Source organism: Carassius gibelio, chromosome A18, assembly GCF_023724105.1.
Source record: "Carassius gibelio isolate Cgi1373 ecotype wild population from Czech Republic chromosome A18, carGib1.2-hapl.c, whole genome shotgun sequence".
Taxonomy (NCBI): domain Eukaryota; kingdom Metazoa; phylum Chordata; class Actinopteri; order Cypriniformes; family Cyprinidae; genus Carassius; species Carassius gibelio.
Genome location: NC_068388.1, coordinates 27147717 through 27175659, shown reverse-complemented (window position 1 = coordinate 27175659; position 27943 = coordinate 27147717). Strand labels below are relative to the sequence as shown.

The following is a 27943-nucleotide window of genomic DNA, read 5'->3' as shown; positions in this document are numbered from 1 at the left end:
TTTCTCAAGTACCCAAAAAATTTGCTTTATTATTATTATTATTATTATTATTATTATCTGAATAAGCTGCTGGTTTAAAGAAACAACACATGGCAGAACAACATGCAACTTCAACAAAATTTGTGGTTGTTGGGCTAGGTGAAGCATATCAAGCTTATTTGTATAGCACATTTCCTTTAATTTGCTTAGGGTTGGTGTTTATGACAAATGTTGTTTATAAAAAATGTCACTTTTGGCAGTATATATATTTTTGTATAATACATTCATTTTAAGGATTTCTGGTGGAGTGGAGGAACTGAAACCCATATTTGCTGAAATTTTAGGTTATTTCTGAAAGTATTAAATAAAATACATAAAAACACTTAACGGCATACACAGTGACTAGGGCTGTGACAGCCCTAACAGTGACTGATCTGGGTTCTTTTTCCCACTCTTGCTTTCAATAATGCTAATTTTACCTGGTGCAGAAAATATGCCACACAAAATCTCAAAAGCCTTTAAATATAACAGAGTAATGATTCTTAGTTCAAGTCAGGTCTGATTAAACGAATGACTTGTACTCCAATAAATTAATCTAATTAATTCAGCAAACTTAAAAGAACAAGCTCTTAAGAGTCATTTGTTGTGTTTGCATTGGCCCAAAAATGCACATTCAATGGCTTGTTTCCGATAATGTCTTAAAAACTGAGTGGTGTAATAAACCGAATAAGAACTACTTTTCAGTCATCTCATCCCTGTTCAAGAGTCAAGACATTCAAGCCCAGATGATGTCTGTAAAACGGGCTTCTCTTGAGGGAAGCCATTAGGAGCTGGTGTTCTCTAAAGAAAGCTTTTAAGAGAAATGCCACAAAGGTTTCTGTCAACAGCAAGGGAGGAGCAAAGGTGAGTGGAGGTGAGGAGCCACTTGCTGCAGTAATTACAGCTGCACACCATTAAACATGCATGCAGAGAGATAGAGTGAAAGAGAGAGGGAGGGAGAGAATGAGAAAGTGAGAGAGAGTCCACAACAGCAATTAGCAGCTGAGTCCCAGTAAAGACCCAAGTGTCTCCTCCTGTCTCATTCAGTCATTTAACACAGGCTGACTACTGCGTGCATGCACACACACACACACACACGTTAGCCTCTCTTCCAACTGAAACAGGCTGCAACTAATGATTATTTAAAAAGGCAAGGATGGTTAAGAGAGTGCTTACCGTACTAACAATAAACAAGAAAAAAAACAAAACATATGAATATACATTTTTCTGAGCCTTACTTAATACCTTCATAAGTCCCTCTTTTTGAAAGGGCCAGATAATAACCGGTCATTTTTTTATTTTTTATTTTTTTATCAAACCACTGTTGATATTTCAGCCCTGCGCTGAAACTGAACCTCTTGAATAAGTGATTTAGAGCAATCTACATGAGTAGCAACTCGTGAAGTGAATGAACGATTTGACCCACAATAGATTCCAATACAAGCAGATGACTTATCTCTCTGATAAGCAGAAATATACAAAGCATACACAAACTTGCTTGAAAGATTTTTATTATTTTTAATTATTGAAACGTTTCAGAATTTAATTGTGTCATTGTAAATATATAATCAACATATCTCTGGTTACAACTGCCATCTTGGATTTTCTTTTTGCATTATGGTATCGCCTTATGCATGACGGATGAATACCATTCTGCTGGAATTTGGACAAAAATAAGGTTTGGGATGAGACTGTTGCTTTCACGTCAGAAGTGTAATGCATATGATGCCTTATACTGCTGCCTACTGAGGCAGTTCCCTATTACACAAGTGTGTGGTGATGTCTGTAGTCATCACTGATATAGCTGAGTGAATAATTCAGCAGGACTGCAGGCACATGTGCAGTGAGACACTCCCCACCCCCATGCCCTTACAGCTTTCTTCTCTTTTATTCACTCCGGCATGGACTCATCCATCAAACATCCTCCTCCTCCTGCAGCTCCTGTGAGCGTGGATCTGTCATACACATTTATATTTTATGTATCTTTACAGCATTAGTGCTAAATTACTGCACCAAACATCATCACAAGAGAATGTGTGTGTGAAGGTGAGGCAGACATCAGATCTCTCTCAAGCAGGTTTTATGGTTGTCTTTTCTCTCAACTGAAACACACATATGAACAGATGGGCCTCTCATCGACACACACACCATCTGAGTCAAACTGGTACGCTTTTATGAGATGCTAATGATATTCAAATGTATTCAGTGCAATGCTGTGCAAGCTGCTCTCAGAGGATGCTGTGCCCATATATGGACTAGAGGTTCCAACACTTCCTGTCATGCTCTGAATGTCACTAAAATGGACAGATTTCACACTGCAGAGAGAGAGAGCGACTGTGTGTGTGTGTGTGTGTGTGTGTGCCCATGTGATTGATGTTTATCTCTGTTCTCTAAAGGGTTTGTCTATTAACCCACCTCTGCCTCATACTGACCGCGCACACACACACACACACACGCACGTTTCAGGCTGCATTAAAACGGCATCAGCAGTTAATTAAACAGTCCATTTCACACCTGGTGTGAAAGCAGAACTCAACACGCCTCAGTCCATATGCTGCCCTGAGCACAAACACAAACACACACGTGATTGTTTTTTTGGTGCGCTCACATTGTTCATTCCGCGAAACAGTAGATATCACGACCATTCTGAACGAAAAGACATCAGTTCTGTTCTTTCCACAGCAGGATTTCAATTGAAATGAAATCACATAAAAGCCTAATTTTATGCATTCTACATAGGCAGCAACTCCACACGCCACACAAATAGTGCAAAAGCGACCACATTTACAATTGAATCCAGTAGTTTGGAAATGAGATCATGATACTGTAATGAAGCATAAAAATACAAAACGCACATAAATAGAATTTTTTATATACTGACATAATATTGTGTGTGTGTGTTTATGCAGCCGGTTTCTCCAGATGGAGGGCCACAAAAAACAGGGCACCCTCTACCCCCCTAGGGCTACGCCTGCCACTCTCTCTTCTCAACCAGAAGAAGAGACTCACTCCTCCCTTCTACTCCGGTGTCTCTGCTGGATAAAGGATGAGCCCTTTAATATCCAAGTCCACACGGAGCAGTTCATTAATCACACACACCACACCTGCTGTGAGAGAGACATATTGGCCATGTTCAGAAAGGAATACTTGTGTACTGCAACATTTTTTTTGACCATGAACAATTGACATTCACATAAATGGTTGAATAGCATTTGTAATCCAATATTGACAATAGGGTTAAATGGACCAGTCCCTCACTATCACATTGGAGGAGGAAATATAGCTGTGAAATATAGATAAAAGTATGTAAACAAATACAAAACAAAACAAATATAGATAAAACTATGCAAACAAATACAAAAATAAATGATTACATAAATAAATAATTGTAAAATAAATGTAAATATATTTAAAAAAATGTATTCAATGAATTATTATTACTAATTTAATTAATACATTAGTTAAAAAAAAGATTTTAAATCTTTGTATAACAACTCATTTATAATTAACTGATTATTACATACACAAGTTACTGTTTTACAGCTAATATATATATATATATATATATATATATATATATATATATATATATATATATTATATCTTAGATGTTTACTGAGTTTAAACTGAACAGAGATGACATAGCTGAATTCAATGATGAACTGCCTTTAACTATCATTTTGCATTATTGACACACTGTTTTCCAAATGAATGTTGTTCAGTGCTTTGACGCAATGTATTTTGTTTAAAGCACTATATAAATTAAGGTGATTGATTGATTGATTGATACTAAGTTTCTTCTATTCTCTGTTGAAACACCCAATAATATTTAAAATATCAATAAGCTTAATATGTATAAAATCATAATTTATTGGGTACTTTCAATTGGGAAGTTGCTGTGCCTAAATCTAACCCCGAAATTTAACTTATGTATATATATTATCTTTTTAATTTATTGAAAAAGTATAAGTTAAAAAAATCTATATTTTATATTTTCTTTGTAAATTAGAAACTATGCTAAAAATGTCCTGTATTTTCCATGTCACTACCAAAACATATATTTTAGTCCAATGGCTGAGACTGAAATTAACTACACCCCTACATTTATGATCAAGAAATCTCTCTCTCTCTCTCTCTCTCACTCTCATAGCTAAGTAGATTGGCCCATCATTTTAAAGGTAAATGTGTTTAAAAATCTTAAAAATCTGTGTGTAAATCTAAGGAATGTCACTACCAAACACCTTTGTCAATATCAAAAAATTTGATATACTTTAGGTACTGAAATCTTTTTTTGGGGTGTTATACCATAAAATTGTCACTAATGAAACAGTCACGACCGAAACATGTCATCAGTTTCAGTAGTGACAAAAGGGAACACATAATCTTCATATTTGGGGGAAATAAACAAAAGTTTAGTACAGTAATGCAAGTTTTAAGTCTTTTAGTATGTTTTAGTAGCATTTTAGTATGCAAGTTAAAACTCTGTAATGTGATGTGGGCGCTACCAAAGCATTACCATCACTACCGAAAAATATGTGCAGTCACTACCAAAACATGGGATGTTTTGTCAAATATAAAGTATACTAAATTATTAACTAAGATGTTATAATAGTTTTTGGTTCAATGTTCAAACTAATGAATACATCAATTTTTAATCAGTATGATTTTTCCCTTTTACAAAGGAAAATTGGATTCAAAATACAAATCAAATTTCATAAATTATACTTGCAATATTGTAAAAAATAAGATTTTTATTGATTTACTTCTAAAATATACTATATATATATATATATATATATATATATATATATATATATATATATATATATATATATATATATATATATATATATAAATATATAAAAATGTAGATGTAAGCAAAATCTTAATAGTTCAATATAGGCTAATCCCTCCATTTAAATTATAATTACTGTATTTCTGTAGTGATACATTTGGGGAGAAGATAAATATTCCTGAACTTCCTGTATCTATCTGAAAATACAATATGAGATTGAACTAGACAATTACTAGAAATATGTACCTTGGATACTTGACAATTTACATACGTACAATTTTTTGGGGATGTTTTTAACTCTGTCTTTGGATCAATTCTGTAGAATGGCCAATACACACACACACACACACACACACAAACTTATATATATAAATATATATTTTACATTCATTTAGATTATTCACTCAATTCATTCATTATTATTTTATGCAGGTTAATGCATTCTTTAACAGGAAATCTCAATGCAGGAGCGGAATGTTTATATACACACTCTCTTGCCTCAGCAACTAAAATAAATGAAGATTCTGGGAAACTGGAAGTCAACCCACACTCTACCTGCCATCATTGAGATTACTGTCGCTCACCCGTCTCATTGGCCCAGTCTGTAATCTCCTGCAGCCCGCCTACAGCTGTCGGGACTGGAGACAAATCAGACAGACACTGGGAAGAGGCGTTTCTAGAGCTGTTTTTAACAGTGAGAGTGACCTAACCATAATGTGCATCAACTATCTGTTTTTAAATGCCACCCACAGATGGGCTACAGATATACAGACTCAATGGGAAACAGAAGGCAAAGTTAACACAGGTGATGAAACAAAGCTAGAGAGAGCTAGAGCCGAGCATCAGCAGTCTCCACGTTGCAATTTATACTGACCAAGAAGCGCCCAACTGCTCAAGATATAATATGGTCAACCAACCAGAGTTTGCTTTATATTTGGCATTTAGGGACAAATAAATGTGTAACTTGGCATAACTCAAAGATCTGTTTTTGGATATCTTGTTGAATCGTTTTTCATTGTTGATTCGCTGTCAGGTATCTCACAAATTGTGTCAAATTCAGACACTATTTGAAGCAGCTGAGAAAGGTCACAATGCAAATTATGCACAGAACAAGAAAAATAAGCTGGTAAAATCTGAACTGGAACATGACAGGTTTTGATTTTGGTCTTGCAAATCCAGCATTTTACACACAGCATATTGGGATACATAAAATTTAAGTCAAGTGATGTTGTGTGGGTTCACAACATCTCAGACATCTTCACAGCAGGGTGCTGGAGCCATTCACACAAAAGTGTTCTGTAAATGGAGAGCTCTTCCTGGGTCTGCTGGAGAGCACCCACACTAGGGGACAAGCAGGAAAAGACAGGAAGCATGTGGTATTCTGGCAGACTGTTAAAGACTGCTTCCCTGCTGAGACACTGTCTACAAACATAGCCGAGCACCACATAGAGAATGTGTGTGTCTACCTTCCTCAGGCCACATACACAAATACCATCCGTGTACACAGACTCACGTGAGGAACGTATCTGTAGAAAACGATAGACTCTGTTGGCACACAGTGATGCAGCAGGATCTGGTCCAAACTGGTTACTTCCTTTCTGAAAGGGATAGTTTACTCAAAAAGGACAATTCTGTTATCATTTACCCACTTCAAGTTGTTCCAAACCTGTATGAATATCTTTCTTCTGTTGAACACAAAAGAAGATATTTTGAAGAATGTTGGAAACCAAATAGTTTTTTTCCCATATTATGGCCGTCAGCGGCTACTATCAACTGTTTGGTGACTCGAGGGTGAGTAAATGATGACAGATTTTTTTTTTCTGGATCCTGCTGGATTACTGAGTGCCCAGAGGGAGTGGTGTTTTCTAAAGATATGCTCATTGGGCCTCATTCATGAAACATTCGGAAATATATGAGTAAATTCGGAGTAACTGACACATTACCGAAAATTCTCCTCTGAAATCACAAATACATGGTAAAGGTCAGATTTGATAGTTAAATGCGTGTATGTTAATGAATTTTAATAATCCGTAATAGGGCACGCATGCATAGTCATTCACAATTAGCATATTCCCCTCCTATGAATTACAGCTACGCGGATGACGCATCTAGGAATGGTGTGGAATCCTCTGGACTCAATTCTCAGGTTTTGCATTTTTCTGGAGTGACACGCTGTTTGCTATGATTTGGAATGTTCACGACAGTAACATGTTACGAGTTATTTTATTTTGAAGAATATTACTGAATATAAAAATGCAGTTACCAGCAATATCAACTTCTCCATTGTAGTGCTGTACAATTATGATGGTTGGTCAATGTAGTGTTTGCCCCGCAGGTTCAGATGCAGATAACATTTATGAACTTGATCATCTTCAATAAAAACCCATCTAACAAAAACGGCAAACACAGTTGATCTAATTCAAATGAGAAAGAAGTGTGATTCAAATATGAAATTCATTAAAAAAAAGCCAAGAGTACTGGATCATGACCCGAGCCATGAACTACTGACCCTGTTGAGATGATGCCATAGTAAACACTGTGGTCTATCACAAGTGGGTCACTTAACATGAATAAGACTTGCAGGAAAAGCAGACTTCATTCAATCCAGTTTGAATTCCACTAAAGTATCATTTTCATAGCAATAAGGGGATGACACTCAGGGTACATCTGTTTCCTTGGAGCACTGACACATGGGTCAGGGATCAAATGTCAGGGGGTCACAGCTTACCTCTGGGTTCCTCTGCCTGCTTGGCCAGCTTGCGGAGGGCGGCAGCAAATCCCGAGTGGGTGGACTGAGATGCAGGACTGCCATTGGGCACAATAGAACCGTTGAGGGGGGACGGGGTGAGGGGACTGACTGTTGCCGTGGTGCGGGTCGCCGTGGAAATCATGCCTAACGATGGTGACTTTGGCTCATGGCTCATGCCTGAAGGAGACAGAGAAGCAGAGTGGGAAATTAAAAGCAATAAACAGGAAATACATGGACCCTGTACTCATGGTTTGACTCACTGAGGAGAGGACGTAAAAAGCCTGACACAAAAAGCACTGTCTGACCCTAACAGCTGCAGGACAGAGGTGAAGAAGAAGAGGTCAAAGATTATGCCCAAGGTCAGCTTGTCTGTCTGCCAGGATTCACACACACACACACACACACACTCTAAGAGTATATATACCAAAACATATAAAACATGAATGGATTAAACATGCTGTGTTTCATTTACACTAATTAAATACAGAATGACAAAATATATATATATATATATATATATATATATATATATATATATATATTAATAATTAAGAAATAATAATAAATCCATACGCAGAAGTGATGTGTTAAATCTGGACTAAAAATAGAAGAACACAGGCCTGGAAAAATGCATGTAAGCATCTCTACTATTAGATCGAGAGAAAGAGACCTTTTACCACTAACTTACTGGTGCCCAATCAGGCCCTGTTCTGGCCAGACATCAAGGAAAGCCCTGTGTAGCTAGGCTGGTTTTGGGGTCACCTGATATCGATCAGATGTGTTTTAAAGAAAACGCATAACTTGGAAAATTGGAGAAAGGATGCAAAATGCAGCAATTTACACAAATATATAGTATGTGTGTGTTCAGAAAGAATAAGCTGTTTTCTGCTACATATACTCAAGTATACGTGATGCTCCACACAAACTCCATCACCAGAACTGTTCTGAGAGTTCACCAAGCATCTGGAAAATTATGCTTCTGTAAAAAAATACACTTAGATTTCTGCCAAAATAAAACATTTGTTTACTTTAAAAGAAACTGACAGATATGTATTACTATTGCACAGTTAAATGCAACGTAAATATAACGTTTTGATATCATAAAAAAAAGCATTGTGCTGTTTACCTTTTATAAACAAAGAATCAGCTTTAAAACTCTGCTGAATTCAAACATGAGCGATCGCTTCAGTGCCACAGTTCAAGCAGTATGTGAACCCATAATTTCTTTCTCTTTACTAATATAGTATCAAATAAACATGAATGGACATCAACATGTCTCATGTAATCCCTCATTCAGTGTTTCAAAGTTCGGAAAATTCATACAGTTGTAAACAATACCATGCAACAATACATTTACCTTGGAATAACCATTCAGTTTCCATAAACTCATTGTTCAGCTAGAAAAAAATAACTATTAAGAAGAGCATTTTGTTAAATATCCATATGGTGCTATTGCATATTGACATTTTTACTTAATCTGATGACAGTTGTGTACATAAGAAAGAATGCAAGGGGCTAAAGATAAAATTCCACACCTCCTATATAAGTGTTACTAATGAAGAAAAAAAAATCAGGATCTGTGCAATATATATTGAGAAGGAGGAGAAGAACTCATTGGCCAAGTGACACATGACAGTATGACTGAAAAAAGTTTATTTTGTGGACCATAAAATTATTTGGCACCTATTTTAGTTTCTTATAGGAGCCAATGGCTCCTTAATTAATCTTTCTGTCTGGACCCCTGAACAAAAGTGCAGTGTGTTTGCAAGAGAAACATTTAATTCGGTCGTTAACACAGATCCAGTACAAATATGCAAGAAAACAACAACAACAACAAAAAAAAACATCATCGGCAGCTTTAGATATTCTAAAATGAATAAAACAATACATAAAATCATCAAATGTGTTTTCAATACAAAACAATGACCAAGAGGCTCCATGTTTGTTTGTGGGCAGGATATATGTTACATATAGTAACAATCAGTGAGGTCATGCTTTTTCTTTCACGGCATTAGAAACATAAGCCAGTTCTTAGAGCCAATCACAGATCACCACCATTTCAGTACAAACAGGGGTGCGAGAGGCAGACATACAGATAGGAGAGCTCTCTGAAGAACCGTTCACCCACTGCACTACACACAAACCACTCAGAACAGTTAATAATGAAACAAACAACAGCAGCAACGAAACACTGATCCTCAGACTGACCCTTCACACACAGTGGTTGCACAGCACAACTTTGTTCACATACCAGCTCACAGATGCATGATGGGAGTCGCAAACACAATAGCACACAATCACAACACCTTTAAATTAATGTCAAGCACAATGTCTCCATGTACTTCCTTAGTTCACAAACTGTCGCTCTTTCAGAAAAAAAAAAAAAAAACGTTTGGAGCTTATCAAACAAAGCAACACACACACACACAGACACACACAATCCCTTTCGTCAAGTGAAAGGTTCAGTGTAGCAGCTGGTGCAATGTCACATGACCCTCCTCCTCTCCACCCATAATTCCTCTGCCCCTTTGAGATAACACAGAAAGAGAGACAGGGGAGGGGATTCCCTGTCTTTCTCTCCACACACTTCTGTGTGTGTTCATGAAGATCCTGATCCAGAGGTGGTGACATGTTCTGACATGCTCTTCCACCAAAACAATTTCCTTCCCCCATGTCTCGCTCTCTTAAAGGCACATCTATGCTCCACCCCCTTCCTAAACTGCAAAACAGATGAGAACAAGCACTAATGGGCAATTCACACCAGCAAGACTTTTTTGTACCACTTCCAGCCATTTAATAAAAATAAATAAATGTGTGTACCCCTTCATTCTGGTTGTTGCACTTTTGTGTCTTCATATGGGAAGGGGTCATGGATCAGCTGTTATAGGCATCATTTGTTTTTAAAGGAAAGGAACATAAGATGCTGTAACATGTAAAACTAGGTATTTGCACTAATTAAGCATCTAAACTACTGTTTAAGTGAAACTTTGTAACAATTTCAAAAAAAAAAAAACTTAAAAAAAAAAACCTTTAAAATATCTTACTTCCTAATCGCAACATAAGCTGGATAAAAACCAAGAAGCACCATTTCATCACAACTGCTTAAAGTAAATGATATATTATCATTATATCACAACTTTCCTACATAAATAAATCGGTTTTACAACCAGCATTTTAATGCAGGAGAGCACCAACATAACTATCACGTTTAGCAATGGATTATTGTTCATTTAAGCACAGGAATGAGTGCAGCATGATACACTTTCATGTATAGTTATCACGATCAATCAGAGTTATCACGATCAATTCCACTATACCCAGAGATGCAGAAACACAACTGATTTGCATAAAATCGTGAGTTTCAACTAGCCAACACAAAGGCAATGTGTGTGTTTTAGGTGTGTGCAGGAAATGAAGGGTTAAACAGAAGACTAGAAGTCATCACCACAGGCCACAATGACTCAGTTCTCTTTCCTCTGTTGATGCTCACAGATTTCTCACAGAGAGACAAAGAGAACGAGGAAAGGAACTGAGCTCAATTCAACAACATGGCTCATTTCGCAGCATACATGCTCAAACAACTATGTACCTCACACACAAACCTTAAGGGGTTTTCCCTTGGTAGGACAAATACAGACTAGTATTGTCTTTTTTTTTTACTTTAGTATTGACTTGGTACTGAAGTACTTCTACTTTTGACTTTCTTATTTCCTTCATCCCTAATAAATTATATATTGGTTTACACCTAATTGAGCATCATGAAATTATGAAACATACAATTTAACATCAGTTTATTGAACGTTTAACCAAAAAAAAAAAAAAAAAAAAAAGAGGACCCAATGAAATATCATTTTCCAAATTCCACTTTCAATTAAAATGTTTCTGTATTCCTTATTAATTAAATAATAATCTATTGATCAAAAAGCATGTCAAACCATTTTTTTGTTTAAAATAAATTATTTGGCTAATATTTTAACAATTATAGGGCCTTAGATGTTTTAATAAATCAGAAATTCTGTTGTCTTTTTTGGTTCATGATTTAGAGAGAAAAAAACAGCAGTTTTCGTACATAGCGAAATGCGGGAAAAAAGTCTTTTTGCGCTTGAATATTTACAGAGTATAAATAGTCACAATTTAATTGATTGTCCAGCCCTACTTTATTTTTTAATCATCCAAAATGTGCTAAATTGTGTGACATTTTCTGTTTCAGATATAACTATGACGTGCCGTTCCCCAGTAGAGGGAGCTATCATCTGTACATGTTTCGGTTGGACATCTACCTCATTGTTCTTCAGATGATGTAGATACCACAAATGCAACAAAAACTCATCAAGCCAGCAGAGTCTCATAACCAGTTTTAAATACCTCCCTGCTCCCGACTCATTGAACGACCATGGATAAATGTTTACAAATCTATACTAATCTGCCGTAATGTGAACACCGTCGAGCCGCATTGCCTTTTAGACACAATGACAGGCACAGGCCACAGCATAACAAAGCACACAAGGGCTCTAGTGAGCAGCCCACTTCTGACCTGACCATGCGTAAACACACACAGAGGCAATAATCCCGGTGGCTCCGCTATGCTGCAGCCTACTGTTGAGATAAGAGGTGTGCTGCCCTGGAGAGCGTTTAATCTTTAACCAGCAACAGATTTGCCTATCAGCTCATTAAAGCAGTCCAGATCTGCAGGACAGAGCTATCTACTGTCTTTCATCTGGAATTACCCATGTATGTGCGTGACTCAGACTAACATGGCCCTCGGGGAGAATGTGTGAGGATATACACAAGACATACAAACACATGCTTGACCCTGAATGACTGGTTTTATCACTGTAGTCTGAAAAGATGAGATGGCACACAGTTTCACACACACACACACACACACACACACACACATTGCAAAAGGTATAACTACAGTCTGCACAAAACCAACACAACACTCCCTTTCCACAGAGCACTATCTGTAACTGCATGCAGACTCATCTTTACGACACGCACACAGCAACAGTCTGCTCATATGCTGACCGACACATGAGATAATGTCACAACATTCACCCTCTTCTCGTTTTCAGGCCTATACCATTTTGGTGGATAGAGAGACAGAGTATGCGGCAAACAGAAGACTTTAGCCTAATAATATGCAAATGGTACCACACTGATACATGCCTCATAAGAAGGTAGGTAAATACAATGCAGAAACTGTAAAATTTAATATATCTCCTGTGCTAGTTGGTGCAGTTATCAAATTACCCCTGTGATGAATGAGAAGCACATTATGATCAAAAGATAACGATTTGAATTATGAGTAATGTGACAATTCTGAAAAAAACACTCATGCTTTCTGGTATCACCAGATAAGGGACTGATAAATGCTACTGGAGAGAATGAAATACATGAGCTACTTTAGCCTTGCAGCTATACACACAGACACACAGACACACACACACCATATGACATTCAGCGGATCTGGCAGCTGGCTGTGGCACTTCCAGGTGGTTCATAATGAAGCCTTTCTCCTGTTTGTGTGTGTGTGTGTGTGTGTGTGTGTATGTGAGTGTGTGTGTGTGTGTGTGTGTGTGTGTGTCTCCCAAGTACACAACCTATTATAAACAGCAATAGCAGAACAACAGTGTGTGAGCACTGTAGGGAGTGAAGAATGCACCCTTTTTATGTATTGTGTGTATGTAGAGGATTTTGGGCCACCACTGTTGTAGTCCCTAAGGGTTTCCTGTCAGCTGAGGACAGTAGACTAGTGTAGGCTTTCCGGAGACTGAGCCGTAACTGATATGGTGACGTTAAACTCTTTCAAACTGCCCTGCTGTGTCACCCCAGTGACCCCACCGAATGACCCCCAAGCCCTCTGACACACTTACACACCAAGACATGATGGTCACAGACTTGGACAACACACACACACAGAGTAAGCGCTATGTTGTATGAAACTCAGGCTGATAAGACAAGGTCCGGGCATGTGTGTGTCTTATCTCCGGCTTCAGTGCCACTCTCGCTGCGTTTGTTTAGCCGTGTCTTATCGCCACCAGAGGGATTACAGCAGCTACTGTCACACACTGCTGCTGTGTTCTCAACGCTTGCGTCTGGGGCCAAAACTGCTTTTATATCACAATGTCACACAGACAAACCAGCTCAAATCCACTGAGTCGTCCATCCAGGTTTCCCCCCTAAAAACTAATGACAACCAAAAGACCCCACAATTTAACAACATGAAATCGGTTTACTTTCTGAATAAATGTCTCTTCCTATTTGTTATATATATATATATATATATATATATATATATATATATATATATATATATATATATATCTCATGCATTCAAAATCATTTTGGTAAACACGTTTTAAAGAGTGTCATATTTGGTCATTCGACTTTCCTAAAAACCTAAAAATGCTATGCCATTTTTTTCTATTAGGCAGCTCTAGAAAATATTTTGTTTTTGTAAACTTTCATCCAAATATTATAGCCTTGTTTGCCTCAGCAGATGTAATCAAGGCAGCTTTATATTCTATCAAATTGAACAGTTATGCTGCACTAGGTTGTCTTCAGAGCCATAAGCTTCTGTTTACTGTCGTATTACACCATATCAAATTCACCTTTGAAAACATGATTTCTCTGGCATGTTTTAGCGACACACAACACTGCTGCGTCTGATACGAAGGTGCTGTTAAAAGGTGTGGTTTCCAGGTCGCGGATGCTGAATGCTGCAACATGTCGAGGCCGATCTGGTGTCAAAGATAACATCAGATAACAGCTGTGAGCCGGGGACGCCCGACACCGCCCGCCCTGAACATTACCCAGCATGCCTAAGCATTTGCATATGCAGGGCTATGGCTGTGTTTGACTAAGGCGGATAGGCAAATCAGAGTAGACTCTCTATGTGAGCTGAGGTCGTCACGAGATTGAACGATATGTAACTGACGGTTGCTTGAGCATGCGTGTGGTCTGTTGTGTGACTGCCTTGTAGCTACAGCTAGCACAGGAAGTGCTCACTTAGCTACTTTCTATTCATACCTACGCTATGTGGTTTGGTACAGCCACACAAAATGAGAAAATAAATGTGTGTGCTCAGTGTAGTCAAAGACAAACCCCAGAGGGCACTATCACACATACAGGCGAAGACTACATGAGAGGAAAAGATCAGAAGACAGTGTGAAACTAGAAACATAACCATAAAAACAGAGCTTTTGGTTCCAATGCCTCCCTTCTCGTGTTTACTAATTTACAACAGAGAATATGAAGGCAGGTGTTCTGAAAGCACATGGTTATGTCTCTAGTTTCTTGTCATTTGTGCAGTTCATGTAACAGCTGACGTTTAATGGTTGGATGAATGAAAGTAAAACGCGTCGCATCTTATATAAAATCCATCTGTTGAGACTCATTACAGAACATCAAACAAAAACGCAGAGAAGAAAAGAGGAAGTCTGTCAAAAGTATACTGAAAGTGTCTCGCGGTTAACAAAAGGCAGCAAGGCTGGAGGTGTGAAATATACAAAATATTTCCACTGCAGAAAGCTCATCTGCTCGCATTTCAGTGTACTCAAAAAAAAAAGCGAAATTTTTTGCATTATCGCTAATTATTGCTTTGTGTTTCCAAACACTTTTTTTTTCTATATTGAGTAATGCTGTGCACATTATGTTTCATCTAATAAAATCCAATCTGTGTGATATACTATGTGAAGGGACATAGAGAGTAGTGTGCTCAGAGACCACAGGACAATGATGAGAGTGCTCGTTTGCTTCCATGAGGATAAATGCTAAGCGTTACATGAAAAAAAAGGAGCAAGAGGGAGGGGCAAGGGTTCGAGAGGGCAGCAGGGGGTGTCTGTGAGCTTTTCAGCGGGGGTTTGCCCTCTGCAACGGCCCACAGCAGACAGGTGCTTTACGACATGTTGACACAGCTGCTCTGCCACTTCCTGTTGATCCTTCTACACAAGTCGACAAGCATGAGGACCCCCACGCGGGCACCCAAAGAGAATACCCATCCCAATTATTTCAGAAAATCTGTTGTCCACAAGAAGGAAAAAAATAAGTAAACTAAAACCTTGACACTTGGCAGGAACGCAGCCTCATTAAAAAATAAATCTGCCCGCTGTTCTGGTGTGCATCTCAAGAAAGCTGCTCCTTTCGTATTGCCATCAGAGTAAGGTCACAGCTTCGAGAGTTAGTCAAATGTGAGTTCAAAAAAGGCAAATGTGCCGTGCCTCCTCCGGCATAGGGCTATGAAAACACATGCAAATGCAGGGGTGTGTTAGTGACCTCTCTACTGGAAGTCTTTTCAAGGATTTGGCTGTGATGAGGACATGCAAAACTGGGTCAGTCTTTTTCTTTAGGCGCTGAATGTAAACACCAGAGAATACAGCGGCAGGCTTAATTACTTTTACAAGATCCACAGCTGCCTTGTACTGCCGACAAACTGTCATCACGTTCAGAAAATGACAGGCGACATTACAACAACATAGGACAGTTATTAGATATTGGAAGAAAGGAATAAATAAAATCAGAAGAGACCCTGCTTTCCATAAAACAAATAACTAAGCATTTACCAAATTATGTACTAATGAAACTATTGTTGTAGCCCTTTATGTAGCCTACACAACAGTAGGAGAATGCTAAAGAAGAGATTACTTGACCAGGATGCTTTTCAAGAACGTTAAGTTCTGATATGTAAATTAATTATCTCAATAACACAGCCGTACATGCCATGAGAGTGTCTAATCTGTCATATTACATGCCTAAATCTCCAGCACATGAATATCCTGTGTGAATGGATATTATGAGACTATCGCACGGTCTGTATATGATAAGGGCACATGAGCCAGAAGTCCAGGTATGTATGTATAGCCTATAAGTAAATAAGGGCATGGGCTTTTGGCTAAGAGATAGATAGATAGATAGATAGATAGATAGATAGATAGATAGATAGATAGATAGATAGATAGATAGATAGAACAATTTTAAAAGAATATAAAAACAGTAGGTTTATTAGAGACACCATTCACGCAAAGAATTTATAATAAGCATGAATAAGCTTATTGTTAATGATATATTCTAATTGTGAATACAACGAGCAGAATATTTCAAAACCCTATAAACTACCTAGAAAGCTGCATTTTGGGACATCATAGTAGCATCATCAGCCGCTGACTCATGACGCCCTAAATTCCTGCTGTCTAGAAAGGGAACTGACTAGGTTTTGAGACGCAGCCCTGGTTATGACTCTAATAATCGCTACTAACACATATGCTTATTTTCAGAAAGAATAAAAGCAGTTATATCCTATTGGGATAAATGTTTATTTGTCCGCGTAACGAAAGCAAACACACACACACACAAACACACACACATTAAACAATACACACGCGCGCGCGCTAGCGCACACACACAATACACACGCACGCTCTCGTTGAGCGCTGACTCTCTTTATACTGCGACGGTTCCTTCTCTTTCCCTTATATAAAGCCATTATTTACACTATCAGTCTTTTAAAACGCTATAATACATAGATAAATATTCAATCTTCTCACCTGTAAAGAGAGTAAAAGCTTATTTCCGTTTTATAAATGGAAAAGAGATGCGTTTATCCATCGTATCACAAAGCTCAGCAGTACATTGTTGACACACTCGTCGACGGAGAGCCGAGCGGAGCCGGTGAGGGGAGGAGCTTCCTGTCTGATGTGGGAAGGGCTTACGTGAGGAGTTTCCCGCCTCAGGGGAAAGACGTAACCAATCCTTCTACATCAAGTGGGGTGCGTGACTGCATGCTACGTAGCTACGTCAGCGTGACCAAATTGATATTCATGAGATAACACTTTAGCATAGTAAGGAGAAGGGGGAGGGGTAACGAGCACCTGCTCTCCTGCGGACCCCACATTTAGTGCTACTGTTTCGAAATAAATTGTCTTCATACAAAATGAGAAATATCAACAGCAGAACAAGAAAAGGACACTAAACGGTGGACAAGTGTATGATTATAACTTATTTATTGAGTGTAATAGCTATAGTCTATTACATACGCAATATATACGATACAACATAACTTCTCATAAAGATGGTTTGAAACAATATGTATTGTGATAAGCCAAATACAAATTAATTTGACTTAAAGTGAGATTTGGTGAAATGAGCAGCAGGGGGCAGCACATCCTCTCCCCTATCAAGGATTCTCAATTCAAAAGTGTTCAAACATCCTTTAGGGACACTGTCAGTGACATTACAGTATTTTGAGTGCACACACTTCCTCATACCAAACATATGCATTCAATACAGCAACTGAATAAAAACTCTGATATCCTGAAATTTTAAGAACTGCAAAGTTAAAACTTGGAGCAACCTCCAAAAGCTGGTTTTCTTGGTGTCCATCGACATCTCAACTAGCTCAGTTTCATTAGAAAGATGCTGTCTTCACACAGTCTTACTAGTGAACCAGCTCTGTGATTCCATCAGCCTCACATTAGAACTAACCAGCATGAACAGCAAAAGCTGATGTTTTTAGCAGGGCATATGCCTCCTTTAGATCACATTAAGACCGTCCCTGCTTATCTGATTGTCAGCTACTGCTATGAAAGGTGCATATATATTTTCCCTGTGTTCTACATTTCCAGTGTTCTTCTTCTGAAGTTTTAGTGTTATGTTAATTTCTGCCACCAACTGGTAAGGAGTGTGAATCAGATTTAATAACCTTTCTCTTTATTGAATTGTGAACAAAACTATATTCTCCTGTTAAATCAAAATTCTAGTTTAGAAAAAAAAAGTTTAGAAAAGAGTTTCTTTCATTTTCATATTTGGGACAGATTAAAACATCATCATCACATGTTCTCAGTTTACAATTCCGTTTCCCTGTTCTACACAGTGTAATATTAGGTTGTGTGTGTGTGTGTCTCTGTGTGTGTTACTCTAATTTACATTTTTTTGAATGTCATAAAATGAACTACTTGTTCTGTCCTCCTCACACAATTTTGCTCCTCATTTGTTAATTATACTCTTTGTTTCAGTCTTCCTATATTTCACATTTATGCCTATATCAGTGTTATCTCATTTTGTTTTATTCATACACTAGAGCTGGTAACCATACAAATATAGCATGCACTTACTGTAATTCCATGATCTGAATCCTATATAACATTTGTAATATTTCAGTATCCCAGGATGTTTTCTTTACTTTCAGCATGTTCACAGGTTTAACCCTATGTTAACCTAACCGTAGCCCAAACCCTAAGTCTAAACCTGGGAACATGGGATCCTTTGTCATGTTCATAATTGACCTATATGTAAGCCCCTCTTAATTACTGTTGCAAACAAGCAAACGCAGTTGCAAGCTGTATTACAATGACAGCTGTCAGTGAAAACCTTATCCCAAGATGTTTTTGATAAATCTTGGACACAAAAGGACAACCATTCAATGGGGACTTAAATATGGCATAGAGGGATATATAAAAGATTTTAAAATAAATATTGTGGCTATTAATTTGGAAACAAAGGTTAACAGATCTGAAAAGCCCTTAGCCTCCGTGTCGCCAAGGAGAAATGTAGCATGCTATGTTACAGCTTTATTATTCTATCTGCATGCCTGCAGGACAGCCACACCAACCAGAAATGGGAAGATTACTTTAAAAATGTATTCAGTACAAATTACTAATTACCAGGTACAGATAGATTTTTGAGACTTTTTTTCTCACATTTTCTGAGCTGATGTTTCTGAAGAATCAGTGAAATGGATTTAAACATGAAAAAATTAACTCTTGTTGGTTGCTTAACCCAAAAAGGACATGTGGACACGTGGAAAATTCAAATTCAAAATTCATATAAGGTATCTTTGATCATGTGAATCATTTATATCTTATTTAGTTTGTTTTCGAGAAATGGAGTATACGCATTTGATGGCTATGTGCGAGAATGCTACAGACCTGTCACCTACAGCAGTATTCTCCTCTGATCAAAACAGCCTAATTTATTTTGTTTGTTACACACTGAACATTTAAAAACACTAGCAAGCCCCACGCTGTCACAAAGCATCTGTAATCTGTATTGTAAATGAATACAGCTCTTCTTCATTTGTGCCAACCATTTAACGGCATTCTAAATATTGTGTTGCTTCTCAAGCCAGCATTTCTGTAACACAGCATCAAAAGCCAGTGAAAGAGAGGTCATAATGTACACGAAGCAGGCTAATTCTTCATGACATTAAACATTCATGACCTGATGAATGCTGTTAGGATGTTTTCCAAAAACACACCTTTACATTCCATATTCCATAGTGTAAAGTGAAGTTCATCTCAGCATGGGGTCTGAAGTGTCAAAATCACCCCACACATTCTGTAATTTAGATCAGCCTCTCTCTTTCTTGCTATGGCCTGGGGCAGCTTTCTCTTAATTTAATAAAGGGCTTAAGCTTCAACCCACTTTTGAAGGATCTTACTACTATTGAATTCATTGCAATACATCACCCACTGGAGACAAGGCTGTGGGCAGTGAGTGGGCCCTGAATGAATGAATTAACGAAGAACTCGAAAGAGAGAATATCGGTCTCTGGTAACCTGCTCCAAAAACCTCATGTCAAATCTATACATTAAGGTAGCTATCTTCTTATCATATATCATTTTTCTCAGTAAAATCATATTATGTTGTGCATATGTTTATAGAGCATTTGGCTTTCACACTAAGCTTAACCATAGGTCAATGCCTTTTTAACTCAGAGTTAAGGCCATCATTTTCAAAGAGATGTAGCACTCTAGGTTAATTAGCTCTGTGTCTCAATCAATGTTAATCACCTTTTAAATATATGCAAATTAAGTCAATGAGCTTTAACCCAGGGTTTACAAATGTAGTTTGAAATATGGAAATCATACTGCCAAGAATTAATTACTAACCCAGAACAAATGTGCAGTGTTAAATATGAAGATTACAAACACATACATTAAAAATAATTTTCTTAAAAATGACATTTTTAAATGCCTTGTGCATTCAGGAATTGTATCACTGATTTTAATGGGTTCAATTAGTTTCTGACCAATAGAAGAGATTTCTTATTAAACAGCACTGATGAGGAAGATCGATGCACAGTTTTTCTAGACAACATAAAACATACTTCAAACATTTTCCTTTTATTTAGCATTCAGTAGTATTGCTTTAATTATTAAAATATTTGAATTTGAATTATTCTATAGCCATTGCCACAGATACAGATATAAATATTTGTATAACTGAAGTCAGAATAGAACAGTTTGTGTGCTTGTAAAGGTAAGACATGAAGGCTATAGCCTCTGCTGCAGCTCAGCTAAAACAGACGGTCTATTCCCAATGCATGCTCATCAAAGACCCGCCGACCTTCCTCTGCAAACATACACACAGTGAACTGGCTCACTGTTTGTCTTTATCTTTATAACATCGAACAGCTTTCAGAGACTTTCATGTCTGTAGTACAGCTCAAGCAGGATTTGGCCTTTTTTTACACACATACTGACACAGCAGGCTTTCAGTAGGGATCTGGATCATTCATCACCCAACAGTTTGACCTCAGGTTCATAAGGTCATGACAGACGGTCAAAGACAGAGTAGAGGAAGAGGCAGGCTATCTGTGGTGGGCAGCAAGAGCAGACTACAGTTCAGTGAATGCTTTAAAGTCAGACAGAAAGCCAGCACTGCAAATTTTAAAGAGTGAATTTAACTCCCTCAGAGTTCAAATTAACACTTACCCAGTGTATATATGGAAACCACTGGGAAAGTGTTAAACTAACAACTTTGAAAGAGTTAACATTAAAACTCTGACAGTGCTACTAAGAAACTAAAAAAAATGTACAAATCAACCCACTAAACAATGCACGTTTCCTTATTTATTTATTTATTTTTTAATGGAACATTGTAATTCTTTTTCCCTGCATCAAAATATCTTCACATTCAAGTCTTTGCTAATGGCATTCGGACCATTTGGAGTAGTTTTCAGCACAACGAGTTGCATTTCTCTGCAGTTTTCAACCAAGCATGATATCCACTTACACTTGCAGCATCACAAAAGTGCTCCTGAAAAAAATAAAATAATAATTATACATAAAATAAAATTAATAATAAAAAAAAGGTATTGGTGGTTGGTCTCTGTGCATGACTGCACGTTCATGAGACTCCATTAGCACAGTTCACTCTGATTCACCCAGGAAATGCACACAAGCAGTGAAAAATCCAGATTAATAAAAATGCAGCATGAAAAACATGTTTTCTTCACTGAGGTAAATATATCTGCTGTGTTCGTCACAACAGGAAATTATCAAAAAAATATCATTATGACTGTCATGAAAGTCCAGTTCCAGTCCGGTGTCACGTGTCAGTGAAGAAAATTTAAAATACTGTGAACAAAATACTACTTTATTTGGAATTTCAAGGTGTTGTTTTTTCATGACGCACCTTGATTTTTCACTGCTTGTGTGCATTTCCTGGGTGAATCATAGTGAACTGTGCTAATGGAGTCTCATGAATGTGCAGTCATGCACAGAGACCAACCACCAGGTCAGGATATTTGCTAAATAATACGTTAAATTTCAGTTTGTTTTTCCCCAGACCTTATCGTACCCACAGAACACTTGGAATATACAGCATGTTTAGCATGGGACCACTTTGTGATACTTTTGCATCTTGTTTAACAGCTTGATTTCGATCGCCATAAACTGACATTATAAGGACAAGTATGTTTAGGAAATAAAAAATAATAATTTTGGACCAAAAAAGAAAGAAAGCCATACAGCATTAGAGCAACACAAGGGTTTAGCAAATGATGACTCAATTTAAATTTTTGGGTTAGTAAGGGATAGTTCACCCCAAAAGGATAGTTCAACCCAAAATAAAAATAAGACAAAAATAATGACTTTATTTGACAATTCTTCTCCCTTGAGTCTCCCTGTGCTTCCATTAACAAGAGTATGGCGATGCATGCGCTGCACCTTGTTAACGTGCAGAGGAATGCACACGCATGCATCGTGGTACTCTCATTAATGGTGGCAGACGTTAAGCAGAAGATAAGAAATTGTTGAATAATGTTGTCATTATTGTTTTCTTTGTAGACAAAAATATCTCGTAAATTCATAAAATTATGGTTGAACCACTGATGTCACATGGACCATTTTAATGATGTCCTTACTATGTTTCTGTGAATTGACAATGATAGGACCCTTGCTGTCTATGGGGCAGAAAGCGCTCGGATTTCATCAAAAATATCTTTACAAATATTTTTTTTTTTTGGGAAGATGAACGAAGGTCTTAAAATGTTTAGCATAAATAATGCTTCATATGGCTTAATGTACCAAGACAGTGAAAAAGACAAAATTATAAACCATATTCTACGTGCAGATATGCACATAAGCCCAAAATGTGAATGCTACGCATTTTTTATTACACGTTAACTGTTTTCCTCTCATATAAAGAACTTAATGTACCAGGACAGTGATATTACATAACCACATTCTGTAAACACTTTACTAATAAAGCATAATATCTGCAGAAAACTGATGAACCCAAAATATTAACTTTACTGTCTTAATGCACAAACGTTTTCTTCATTACGATTTTCTAAAGGGAGGAAAACGCTTAACAAGTTGCGTTATATTCTGGCCTCATCTGCATGTCTTTCAGCATCACTGTCTTACTACATTAAACCAGTTTTCAAGTAGGTGTGTCGTACCTTCACATTCTCTACAGAGAAATTGAGTATATTGAAAAGAGCTATTTTCAAATTAATTCAAAGGAAACAGCACTAAAATATAAAATAGTGATACATCAACATTATGAAAACTCACAATTCATGCTTAATGAAATCATGAAATTTAGTCACGCGAGACACAAGAACTAATGACTGATATAGCTATTTAGATTTGGTTAAATAACATTATAAATGATGTAAAACACTTGGTGTTTCCATGGTAAAAGCGACCTCCGCGTCTGCACTGCATATCAATTCAAATGCATCTGTGAGAAACATTTAGGCAGTCACAGCATATAAATATCATCAGTACTTAATATTATTTTATAAAATACATATTGTAAATGAGGTGAAACACTTACTTCCGGTGTTTTCCTTGATTAAAACCAACTTCCCCATCTGTGAGCGAAATGGGATGTCTCTGAGAAAAAGTTTAGAAGCGCACAACACATTAATACCGCTATAAATCAACATGATGTTATGAAATACATATATTTTAAATGAGGTAAAACACCTACCTCATTTAAAAACGGGGTGTTTCCCATTTAAAAACGAAGTCCTTGTCGATTCAAATGCATCTGTGAGAAACGCTAGTCTCGTTTGGGGTACACACAGCATATAAATGTAATCATAAAATCATCTTATAAAATACATCGGGAGTCAAAGAAAATGGCGCCTGTGAAAAATATTTCAGATGGGTTAGTCTTGCACACAAGCAAATGTCCCGGATGTGACTAATAACACACAACAGTGTTAATAAGGGTGACTCTGTATTTACCAGAGGGTACTGTTTACACAAGCTATAGTGTTAATCATTAGAAATGTAACCCCACAACCTTAACTCTTTCATCTAAAAGTCCTTAACACTCAGATTTCAACACCAGAGATTTTACTGTAAGGGGACGGGCTGGAAATTCTAGCTTTGAGAGCAGTTTGCTAATTGTAGTTGTATTTACTGGACGGCCTTAGTAAATAGCATGACTCAGCTGAAAAAAATATTTTAAGTGGCCACGGCACTTAAAATGTTTATTTGAAGAATTCAGAAAGTCCTGCTCAAAGCAAAAATAGTATTTGTTGTAACAAAGCTGCAAAAACAATGTATTCTCCACTTCTGAAACTTTGTGAAATGAGCACATGAACACCTCCTCAGCAACACATCACACCTTCAGTCAACTCAAGAGTTAATTTATATGTGCCCAAAGTGAACACAGAAAGACATTCCCAACAGTGCACTGAATCCAGAAGTCACCATGAAAACAGACTCTGAGAGGTAGCGTCATACTTCAGTGATGCAGAACTTTATATGTTAATGACTGTAAACCAGTCTTGGCTCACAAAGATAATACAGCTTAAGTTCATTTTTTTTTAATTATTGAAATTCCATAAAAAGCTAATACAAATTCGATAAGGAAATGTTTAAGATTTATGAGGTAAAATAAACATTGTTTATGCCATAATTTTTTATGTCATCATTTTGTAAATATAACATAATGCCTAATCTGTGAGATTCTCATCAAATAGAAACTCTTTTATAAGAAATGGCAAAACGAATGGTTGTTCACATAAGACGTTTTTGATTGTTGGTCAATGTAAACATGCACATAATGGATGTCTTTGTTGATGAATTCAACTGTTTTGAACTTGAGTCTCTGAAAACCATTCTGTGATGTTTTTGTTAAACTATGAATAATTTAAATTCATTATTTAAAAATTAATCTGCAAATTGAGCTGGAATATTAGAAAGTATTTTGACAATAGAAAAATTATACCCTTCTGTAATGACACATTTGTGAGTAACTGTGTAACTTTTATTCAGTGCCTCTGTCACACACACACACACACTCACACACTGCTCTATTAACGTCAGACATTGCAGTAATGGCACAACGGCTGACCCGACTATTACACTGCTTCTCTCTGCTCAGCCCTTCTATTGATACACCATTGATCCAGCAAACCAACCGCGAACAGACACTGCCCCACTCTGTACATACACTCACTCACATCTGGAATGTACACTCACCTATGGGCATCATTTTGTTGGTTGAAGTCTGGCTGATTGTGATGCCACATAAATATAACATTAATACTGTAATATTCACAATAGTAAGTTATCCTGCTATGTGGCATTAGACACACCACACTGACTTCTTGTTAATATACAATAACAGACAGACCAGATATTTGACCTTTTACTATCTTAATAAATAAATGGCACGTGGAATCCCAGTATTATGATCAAATTATGTCCATATTAAATTGACTGTAGTCATCAAATTAATTGTGCAAGGCAGTGACACATTTTATTTGATAACTTTGTTTTTACAGTTACTGTAAGTTTTGGGATATTTTAGGTTAGTAGATAAATGTTTCAATCTGAAGTTGTAAATCAGCCATGACTTGTTAGTCTATTTATTAACTTTTTGCATAATGCAAGGAGTCATGAATTAAAAACCAGCCATGGTAAGAAGTGGCAGGACACATAAATGATGTCTATGCCCACGGCACACACAAATGAACTGCACACCTGGAAACCATTCTTCTTCTTGTGTGCTACACTGTTGTTAAATTAATCATAGCCTGATCACTCAGCTCTAGTACTACAAAAACAGCCTGCTGCTGTCATTACTGGCCTGTCATTAGTACAGTGGATACTATAAAATCTTAAAAAGTGCTCAAATATAATGTGCAGTAGCATTCAGAACACATTGTGTTGTAACTGGCCCCAAGAAACCCATGAACCAATGTTTTTTGACATATTTTGAGGCACCAGCATTTTAATTTGCACACACTTTAATTCTGTCACTTAAATTAACTTAACACTGCATACATAAAATAGTGCATATATAACTTGTATGCACTATTTTGTTTTGTGCAATAACCATTCTTTGAAGCTGTGTGCATGTATATGTGTATGTATTTGTGTGTGTTGATGGAGGAAATTAATATAGCATCATAAAAGCAGAAAAAATGGCCCCAGCTCCGTAATGTATCTCAAAAGTGTATTTCAAATTGTATATCTGCATACTCCCAAAATACCTTACTCTAAAATCAAAATCCATAACTTGTCATAATTTCTGAGGTGATGGGTGTGTATAGAATAAAAGCTCTCACTGGCTCCGCCCACAGAACAGATGGCCATCTGGATCCAAGGAACTGTTTCGGCCAAAGCAATTATTTGTCAAATTATTACATACCGCTGCATAATCTCCACCAGAATAACTGATACACAAGGGATTATAGGAGGTGTTTTAAATAATGATAGACAAAGACGAGGGATGGGGAATAAATGTGAACTATTTTCTGATGAACGCAGTACCCCATATGACACATTCGCATTTTAAACAGTGGAGCTCAGTATTTTTTCAAGGGCAGGGAAGCACAGATATTACTTACAGTACAAGTGGTAAAATATGTAGTGAGATCTACTGTATCTGCAGTTTTGCTCATGAGAGCTGATTCTTAAAATAAGACGGGAAACATTTATTGAAGGCTTAATGTCAAATGAACAATAAGATGCTTCTTCCCTTGTTCTCTCATAGACACCCAGTGAAGCACATCATTTGTTCAAGAACCATTTGTTGTGTGTAGACCACTTGTCCAATAAACATCAATCATTGCTCTATTAAAATCAATGGTACAGGAAGCAGGGCTTCAGGAAGGGTTCTCTGGACAAATGAATCCTACACACAGATTTATGTAAGTTGATCCAGACAGCCTAATATTTAGCTCTCTCTCTCTCTCTCTCTCTCTCTATATATATATATATATATATATATATAAGGTATGTTGACAATTTGAGGATCCAGTGGCATTTTAGTCACAAGCTATTTTGCATGCTTTCATTGGCTAAATATTTGTAAAACCCACAAAAAGACGTAAAGATGACTAGCATTGCTTAATAATAATAATAACAACAACAACAACAACAACAAAATATAATAGCTATAGGAAGCTTTGATAATTTTCCACAGCCCACCTGACAACCTGTTACGACACACTACTGTACTGTATTCTTTCAATGGATAAAGTTTTGGGAAACCCAGGCATCCTGTACAGTCTTCACCAAAGTAATCACCATTGATTTCAAAACACAACCTTAAGGAAATCGTTAATAAATATGAATTGCTATTAACACACAATCAGGAGTTGGCAGTGAGAAAGAGTCATGATATAAATTGGATAAGGATAAAGAATTCCTGTGACATTACTGAAAAAGGAAAAACACGCAGATGTAACAGAGAAAAGGGAATTATCCTGAGCAAAGTAGTTGTAAGATGTCTTGTGGTTGATAAGTTCCTAATGGAAGAGGGCAGAGAGACAGAAAGAGACTACCCGAGAGAGAAATGGGCAAGTTCAAGCTCTCACTAATGGACTAATCATATTGATTTCTATTTAGCTGCCTACTCTGATGTTATTTATCATGATTAACAAAACCACCTCGCTCAAACCCTCTGTTTTTCTTGCTATTGCCCATTATTTAACCAGTGGTGAATGCTGTCCTCAGTGTTTTCCTCCCCTCTTAACTGACCTTTTGACCCTCAGCTCTGAGCCGCCAAATAACCAAAGTGTATTGCGGTTTCGTCATACCATAAGCATATAATCCATCACGGTTTCAACATTACTGCCTTCACACCCTCCAACAAATGAACCTGACATGTTGCTTTTTACTGACATC

General features: G+C 37.1%; 1 protein-coding gene across 4 annotated transcripts in view; it reads right to left on the bottom strand.

The window, feature by feature from the left end:
• gse1b (Gse1 coiled-coil protein b) overlaps positions 1-27943 on the bottom strand; it is a 195772-nt gene that overhangs the window by 17258 nt on the left and 150571 nt on the right. For 3 of the 4 annotated variants that reach the window (XM_052530743.1, XM_052530744.1, XM_052530742.1), the window contains one exon: positions 7542-7739. In XM_052530743.1, the coding sequence (XP_052386703.1) occupies positions 7542-7739 (198 nt within the window). Of the gene's footprint in view, positions 1-7541; positions 7740-17107; positions 17268-27943 lie in introns of those variants that run through there. The other variant, XM_052530745.1, reaches the window with a different exon arrangement.